Source organism: Centroberyx gerrardi, chromosome 10, assembly GCF_048128805.1.
Source record: "Centroberyx gerrardi isolate f3 chromosome 10, fCenGer3.hap1.cur.20231027, whole genome shotgun sequence".
In the NCBI taxonomy this organism is placed as follows: domain Eukaryota; kingdom Metazoa; phylum Chordata; class Actinopteri; order Beryciformes; family Berycidae; genus Centroberyx; species Centroberyx gerrardi.
The window spans coordinates 30,280,134-30,289,304 of NC_136006.1; the positions used below are offsets into that span (position 1 = coordinate 30,280,134).

General features: G+C 42.2%; 1 protein-coding gene across 2 annotated transcripts in view; it reads left to right on the forward strand.

Annotated features, from left to right (window-relative positions):
• The window catches only part of stxbp5l (syntaxin binding protein 5L), a 226,349-nt gene extending 217,639 nt beyond the window's left edge, over positions 1 to 8,710 (forward strand). For both annotated transcript variants that reach the window (XM_071914581.2, XM_071914582.2), the window contains 6 exons: positions 182 to 421; positions 2,118 to 2,481; positions 2,789 to 2,954; positions 3,779 to 3,890; positions 6,296 to 6,516; positions 8,585 to 8,710. In XM_071914581.2, the coding sequence (XP_071770682.1) occupies positions 182 to 421; positions 2,118 to 2,481; positions 2,789 to 2,954; positions 3,779 to 3,890; positions 6,296 to 6,516; positions 8,585 to 8,626 (1,145 nt within the window). In that variant the 3' untranslated portion in view covers positions 8,627 to 8,710. The remainder of the gene's footprint in view (positions 1 to 181; positions 422 to 2,117; positions 2,482 to 2,788; positions 2,955 to 3,778; positions 3,891 to 6,295; positions 6,517 to 8,584) is intronic.
• The last annotated feature ends 461 nt before the right edge of the window (positions 8,711 to 9,171 follow it).

The window sequence follows — 9,171 nt, forward strand, 5'->3', positions numbered from 1 at the left end:
CTTCACGTCCGTGTCCTCCACTTCTGTGTCCTCCCTCATTTACTGTTATATCACAAATTTCTACCTCTGGTTTGTTTTCTCTCTTGCTCTCCCCTCTTCCTTTGTCTTTCCAACTCGTTCTCTTTTCTCCCATTGTTTCCGTCCGCCCATGTCGTGATTCTCTGTTCGCCGGCTGCCGCAGAGAGTCGTGAGAACTCCTTCAGCCGCTCGCGCAGCTCCAGCGTGTCCAGCATCGACCGGGACACCAAGGAGGCTGTCACCACGCTGCAGTTCGGAGAGTCCTACGGCCGCAAGAGCGACGCCCTGCCCACGCCCTGCCTGTGGGTGGGCACCAGCCTGGGCGTGGTCCTCCTCATCCCCTTGTCCATTCCCACCGAAGAGGAGGAGAGGTTGGAGGAGCCCGTCACCATCGGCCCCAGCGGTAAGCCACAGTGGGTTTCCAGATTGGGTTTCACAAAGGCGTGATAAAAGGGCAACTGAGGCAGTATGAATGGGGGCTATTAAACACTACATGTTGCATTTTAAAATCATTACCACATTCATTCCAAGTCATTTGTATAATTACCGCAAACAAATCATCAGCGAGAAGATTGGCAGCCTCTACACTGCATTTTACACCAGAAATTTTTGAAAATTCAGAATGCATTTCCTGCCATTTTAGACCAGTTTCATTCAATTAAATCAACACATGGAATTACATTAATACCAAAACCAGGGCTTCAGAATACAACTATCTACTTATCAAAATGAACACTAATCCATTGTGTGGGTCTCTTTTTTTCCCTACCTCTACTAATTATTTAATTGTTGTACCAAGCACTTTTTTATGGATATGCATACACTACCTCCTGACAGATGTTGAACTACAAATGTTTTGCAAGAGGAAGAGTAGAATTGGTTGGAGGTTACCAAACTAAACAGGGTATGTTGGAATATGGAGGTGGTCGGCCTGATAAGCCAGTCTAGCTCTATCACGTTAACTAGCTAACAAAATTTCTCATCTAAATGGCTGTAAAATGTTGCTAATGCATCATTGCTTTTTTTTTTTGCAAGATTATCTTACATTCACTCCCTAATACAACGTCAGTTCTGTGTGTTCTCACACTGACTATACCAAACTGGTCAGAGCAATTGTATCAAACATGTATTACCAGTCTAGGTGCTCCAAAAGCCCTGCTGTGTGAAGGTGTACTACTCAGGGTAAAGACATAGCAATAGACACATCAGTCAGGGTCCTTTGAAGCAGCAGTTGTTCTCTTGAGACTGAACGTTAGAGAGGAAGGCTGTCTGTTCAATTCCTTGGAAAATTGGTGAAGAGGGAAGTGAGTATTGTTCAACCCTCTCTTGTAGTTTCAAAGTGCTCCAAGGACATTGAAATCTTAAGTGCTCCTGTGGATTTGTAAAGTGGCTAGTGTAACACCGTAAATGTTTTCTGAGAAATTACATAATGCTCTGGTACAGAGTATAATTTGGCTGAGGCAACATGCACCATGTAATAGATTACTTAGTAGTCAACCGTAGACAAGTGGTTGGACTAGGAAGCTCCTTGGTGTGAATATGGGAAACTGTGTATGTACACGGAACTGAAAATAGATGCTCCATGAAATTGCTCACAATAACTAAGCGACTTTGACCATGGTATGATTGTCGGTGGCAGACGTGGTGGTTCCAGCATCTCAGAAACAGCTGCCCTCCTTTTCAGTCTCTAGAGTCGAAAAACAGCTTGTTAATGAGAGAGGTCAGAGGAGAATGGGCAGGCTTGTTCAAGCTAATAGAAAGGCCACAAATGCTCAAATAACAGCTCGTTACAACAGTGGTGTGCAGAAGGGCATCTCAGAACTTGTTGGCCCTTACGATAAATGGGCTATAGCAACAGCTGGTACTGGATAGGTGTACCTAATAAAGTGGTCGGTGAGTGTATATACCTCCCATTCATACTGAGATTCTCAATCGCACGTCACTTCACATTCTGAGTTCAATCCAGTCTCAGGTTTTGGATGAGAAACAATAGAGGGGCTGTGATGACAATGAAAAGAGAGATGGGGGAATGGAGCCTCGTATTGTTTTAGGCCTCATGCCTTATCTTTTCCCTCTCTGCCTCCACCGAACACTCCCAGGCGCAGTCCTGATGCTGAAGGGCTCCATTTTGCGCTTTGCCTTCTTGGACTGCGTGGGCGCTCTCATCCAGAGTCCCCACGAGGTTTGGCGAGACCTCAATGCCCCCGAGGACCCCGACCGACCACGGAGGCGCAAGCTGATCAACTTTTCACCGTCGTCCTCCCAGGACGCCTGTGGAGAGGGGCATCTGGCTGTGGTGTGCTCTGAGCGGCAGGCCAAAGTGTTCTTGATGCCCTCCCAGTCTTGCCTCTTTGTCCACAACATCACAGAGTCCTCCTTTGTACTGCGGGCCGATGTGGTATCTGTGTGTAACAGTGTCTGCCTGGCCTGCTTCTGCGCTAATGGACATGTCATGACCCTCAGGTATGACCTCATGCATTCTTAAATTACGAGTGAACGCTCATCTCTCTTACCAGTTGTCCGTGTTAAGCCTGTGCACGGAATTTAAGCTGCAACCCCAATGCAATTTAGCTGAATTTACTGCCTGATTTGATGTATTTTTCTGTGTTTATGGTTATTTTTGTCTGCTGCTAGACTTTTAGAGTGGCTTTGATGTCTGGTCTGGTTTACTTTGATTGAGTTCACAGCTGCCCGGCGATGCAATCTTGATTATACAGATGGTCTTGATTTCTGTCTAACATGTCTGTTATTCTCCTCGCTCTGTCCACAGTCTGCCCAGTCTAAGACCGCTGATGGACATCAATTACCTACCGCTGACCGACATGCGCATTGCGAGAACCTTTTGCTTCACAAATGGGGGGCAGGCGCTATATCTCAGCTCCCCCACAGAGGTCCAGAGAATTACATACAGCCAGGAGATGTGTGACAACTTGCAGGTCAGCTAGCACACTGTCTGTGTGTGCGTGTGTGCATGTGCACATTAGTCACCATGTGGGAAAATGTATACTCAGCGTGTATCTCTGTATCTACATGTATATTCATGTTTGCAAGCATATACGTGACATGCAAGGTCTGAGAACGTTGCTGTTTTGTTTTGGGAAAGGCATCCATGCATATGCACACATGTAGGCCTAAGTACCTCTGCATCCGTGTGTGTGTGTGTGTGTGTGTGTTTGCTTGACTGGGAATTTGCATCTTACATTGTGGCTCCATGAGTTCAGAGAAGCATTGGTGCAGCAAGTAAGCGGGTGCCATAATTGATACCTTTGGTAAAGCCCAATGGTGACAGGGGCCATTGAAGTGAAATGTCACACTTGTCATATGTGCTTTGAGCTCCACAGCGCTGATTGCATGGGTTGGGTTTTACAGTGTGTATGTGTGTGTGTGTGTTTGTGTGTGTGCATGTGTGCATATTTTCATGGATGTGTTTATTTGCGAGGACCTCTAATGCACTCCCACTAATGAGAGCAGTCATCAGTGGAGCTGGAGCTGTCAACATGACACTACCATAGTGCCACCTGCAGGCAAATGTTAGTCACTGAGCTTCTGGTTTGTTTTTCCCCAGTCAGCCTCCGATCTGTGTTTATTAAAAGTCATCAGTATATGGAAACGCCATCAACATCATCTAGATTGATCAGCTTAAGACTTACATTTGTAGTTGTTTGTATTTGTTGAGTTGATAAATGTAGGTAAAAGTCAAGAAAACTCTGCACTTTGGTTTGCTAATTCATTCTATTTTTTATTTTTTATTTTTATTCAGGAGATGCTGGGAGAGCTGTTTACGCCCATAGAAACACCAGAAGCCCAGAACAGAGGCTTCCTCAAGGGCTTCTTTGGAGGAAATGCCCAAACCTTCGACAGAGAGGAGCTGTGTATGTTTTTTCTCTCTTTCTCCATGAAGGGTCTCCTTCTCTGTGAAAGGTGTCAACTGTTTTACAAGCAAAGTTCTCAAGATGCCTCATAGCCATAGTAACCCATAATGTGCTTTATTTCCATGTCAACAATAATTTGTACAATAATTTGGGGTGGCCCACCCTGACCCTTCTCTCTCCCCGGAGCAGGTTTTCCTTTCTCTTTCTTTCCTTGTTTCTCTCTCTCCTGTTCTCCCTCTCTCTCTCTATGCCTCTCTATCTTCCCCTCTACCTCTATTTCATTCTTTTATTTATATATTCTTTTAGTTTTATATTTATTTATTTTCTATTTTCCCTTCTACCCAATGTTGTTTACAACACAAACTTGTTGTTTACAATATCCATTTGCCATAATGTTTTTTTCCTCTACCTTAAATATTCCTCTCCACCCCCGTCCAACATCAATATACAATAAGAAGCTAATGATGACGATGACAGTGTAATAGCCCCAACCCCAACTTATTTCCTGTCGCACATTGTGTATTAACATTAACATCCTGTTAACATCATTAACATAACTTCCTGGAATAAAAGAGGAACTGGCTGCCTCTGTGAGACCCAGAGTCTCGGAAACGTATTGCCAAGTGAATTGGCCAGGCAAACCATGCCAACTTCAACTGCAAAAAAAATGCAGCGTGACTATCTCGATCAGCAAATATCTCATATTCCCAGAGTACAACTATTACTGACCCAGAGGGCTGCTATATCATAATTAACGGCACCATTGGAAAAGACCAAATAACAGTAGCAAACATATATGTAAACACCTTACATTAAGTGTTCATTAACTAATGTTAACTAATACATTTAATAACATGAATTAAACATGAGTAACAACATTAACAAAGATTAGGTAATGCACGTGAACAAATGCATTAATGTTATACATGTTTGTTAATAATGTTAACTAATGTGTTTAACATGAATTAAGCATGAACAGTGACATTAACGAAGATGAGTTAATATTAAATGCACAATAAACAACTGCATTAAGTAATGTTGTTATACATGTTTGTTAATGCCAATGTATTGTCTAAATCGAAACCCTAACTCTTGTTGTATCTTGTATGTATTACTTAAACATATCCTGACATTGACTGAAGTATGCCACAACAAGCATTACCTAATGTGAACAGTGTGTTATTCAACCTTCCAGAAACCCAAATCCCTTTGGGGACTCGATACCCCAATCTTCCTCTCAAGCCAACTACAGTATATCCGATATTGGACAAACGACACAAACCCACCTTGGCTAGACATTGAACAAACAATAGCTCAAGAACTACCCATTGAAGACATACCATTCATTGATAAAACCATACAAACTCACAGCCGCAATACATTACGCAACAAGCCTGCGCCCTCCGCTCTCACCCCTCTCTGGCACAATCCCATGTTCCAAATCAATAACAAGCCTTTTACATTTCCAGCATTGAGATGGAGAGGAGTTACCTGCCTGGAAAATGTATTTAATGACAGCTTGCTCATGACCTTCAACCACATACAAGAAAAATACAATATGCTGGACCACTGTCTCTTTCAGTATATCCAAATAAAAGAAGAAAAAATTATCAATTTCACTGTCAAATCCCCCCTCTGTATCATAACCTTAGTCAATTCAAACTTTTAACACCACAATATCTACACCATAAGACAAACATCTGACCTTAACCATATGTAACTGGAATGCAAAAACTCAACTCATACAGTATAAGATATTACACAGATCACATATCACCACGCACAAACTCTACCACATGGGGTTCAGTAACAGTAACATACAGTATGTACACACTGCCCAAACTCAATAGATGATTATATTTATGCCACCTGAACTTGCCCATGTATCCAGTCCTTATGGTCGGAGGTCTTGAGCAAGCTGCCTATGACTTCCATCTCATTGCTAGGCGATCTGGCCACAACTCACATACCCCAACAGCTTAAACCTTTTATATTAATATCATTGACTAAAAAGGTCATATTACTCAATTGGAAAGACAGAACAAAAATGTCTGTAACCTATTGGTTTAACATCTTGACGGAACCCTAAAAGACATCCTTCCAAGATACCTGGCCCTCCTTTTTTCAGTTCCTTGAGAGCTGATTTCTACAATTGGACCCGTAACATGTGTTCACGGTAATTTATGTATGCATACCCACTATGGATCACAAAGAGATACACACAGTGCAACGTCTTGTCCTGTCCTCTCCAGTCCTGCCCTGTTTTGTTTAGCCTGACTCTATATAGCCCGTACTAACTTGTAGAATTTACTTTATATTATATACCCAAAAGACAATAATTTGTAACAAACTTTTCTCTTCATCTCCCTTTCCTCCTCTCTTTCCTTATTTCTTGATATCCACAGTTGGTGAGGCGGCGGCGGGGAAGGCTTCTCGGAGTCTGGCCCAGCACATCCCCGGCCAGGGCGGGGTGGAGGGCATGAAGGCAGCGGCTAGCGGGGTGGTGGGTGACCTGGCCCGGGCCCGCATCGCCCTGGACGAGAGAGGCCAGAGGCTGGGGGAGCTGGAAGAACGAACCGCCCTCATGATGACCAGCGCAGAAACCTTCTCCAAACACGCTCATGAGGTAAAAAAATGGAGATTCAGGGGGATTTGCCGATGATTCCCAGCAGCGCTCCTCAAACAAAAATCACTATAATATGTGACCTGCTCTATCATTTCCAGTCACATTGACCCCTCAAAGCATTTTGAGTTTCATACACTGTTGGAAAGAGGAGAATTTAAGCTTTCTGGTGGTATCAAAATTATCTTTGTACTCCAAAGATTGAGTGAGTTGCACCCCTTGATGTCTTGACTGTTTCCAAACGATGTTTTTGAGAAAAAGGGCCTCAAAGTTTGAAGTCAATTCTGAGACATTTATTCAAATAAAGAAATCATTCACACACACAGGTTGAGATGCCTGACAACTACGTTTTCCCGCGGATGAAACAATAATTTTGATTAGACAATAAAGTGAACGATGGTCAACCTGTTACTATGCAGATGTTCATTCATAATTTTAAGGGACACATAGTAAGGGAGAGAGGGACGGGGAGAAGTGTTGCCAGGTTCTTAGCGACAAAACCCTCCCAGTGCCAATTAAACCCAACCCATAAACAGCCCAATGATCAACGAAACTAGTCCAAAATAACAAACCAATAACAAAACTCCACAATACAACCCTGACAAACTTTATAAACAGTGTTTTAAGTCCTACAGCATTTATAACATTTCCAAGTACATTAAAAACCGTGAACCTGGCAACATGAGGAATGCGAGCTTTGTTGACAAACTAAGCTAGTAGTTCTGCTTGTCACCTTACCTTTATGAGCTTCAAAACTATATTTAGCGTTTGAATTTCACAATAATCTTTACACAGAATGAAAGCCAAGGCTTTATTTTATTAAAATCTGATGAAACCCCAAAACAGCCAAAAATCGATCTTTTCTCATAAAATCACATTTATCCACAAATGCGCTGTTGCGACTTCCGACTGAAAATGATAGAACGGGTCACATATTCCATTAATATTCCTATAGAGCTGAAACCTGACCCCTTTTTCAGTGTCTCTTGTTGCAGAAGTCAATTTCCTATAATCCAAAACAAAATCATTCTGATATTCCTATAATATTCCTATATGGACATATAGTATTTTTTGTCTCCTATGCTATCACTTTAATATTGCTACAGTATATTGCTGCTATTCCAGTTACTCATGATAGAGTAGGTGTTTTTTTTTGTTTTTTTTAGATTACTTACATGAAAGTGGCTTACAGAAGAAATATATACAACTACTTATTTACTTTCAAGCCAAAGCAATCAAGATTTTGTCCAAAAATGTGTGAAAGGTGTGACTTTCACTGTAAGTGCCATACCTCATGCTAGTTTCAAGCTCACCTCCTGTTTTGTCTGAAGCTGATCAATATAATAGCTTAAAGTATTAAACCCAAGTATATCAATTGTACATTCAAAATTTCCAGTAATCCCCAACATCTGAGCCAAGATGATGATAACATCACACAAATGGCAACAATCCAGAAGACCCAAGGCAACCTGATTAGGCCTATACATGATTTTAGTCTCAGAGGGGGTGAATCGTGAAGTTTCAATACTAGCCAAGTAGCCGGTGTTCCGCGCTGGATTGTCCCCCTGTACATGAATGTCCCTCCAACATGAACACATGCGTCTTACAATGCTGCCTCCCATACAGCGCTGCCCCCTGTTGTAGTATCATACTTTAGCCACGAGGTGTAATTTGTGCACAAAGACGCATGGCACACGTGTGTTTACTGCAGGCTTGCTGTACAAAGATGTACCCCATGAACACCTGTGATGTCCAGTGTCCATAAAGAATATAACCTAAGGAAATATAAGGAAAGAGTCCCAAATTGCAATTAGATATTTTTATTTTTTTTGAAACACTAGCAATACCATGGTCTCAGTTGTTTACGGTAATTATACCTAGGCATCACAATTAATTTGATAACGATACATTAAGCTTTAAGCATGCTACACATAGTACCTTTAATTACACAAGACAAGCAAAATCACGTCGCATTATTCTAAAGAAATCTACTCAATACAGCAACTGATGCAGTAATAACTAGTTACTCTTCACCACTGACAGTATTGTCTTGTCTCCTTTCTTTTCACAGCTGATGCTGAAGTGCAAGGACAAGAAATGGTACCAGTTCTAATAGCAGGACACTGGGCTGAGGCTGCCCTTGGCCTGCTGGAAGCTTTACGCCGGGACAAGGACCTTCACTCTGCAGACGAGAGCGATTCAGAGAGACACACAAGAGAGACTTTGTCTTGACGGGCCTCTGTCTTTGTGTACGGCATTGTCACATTTTCGAAGGACTAGGACAGGTTAGCTACTTGTCTAGACGTGTAGTAAGACGGGACGGTGGATGGTGAGAGGGGATAGGAACATTGGAGGAACCGGAGATGGGAGACTGGAGATGTCCGACAAGTCCATCCGTGAGTGTGTGTGTGTGTGTGAGAGTGTGTGTGCGCGCGCGGTTGTGAGCGGGTGGGTTTCCAGGACCTCACTGTGTAGATACTCTAAAAGTTAAGAAACCAACAAGAAATGCATGAAAACAAAAATGGATGACTATTAAAAATATCAAACTGCCATATTAAAAAGCAGCATGCTACTTTAACGGGAGGAGATACGAAAAATAAAAACTTTTATTTAATGATATAAGCCAACAACAGAAACTATGAAAAACTTTATATTTTT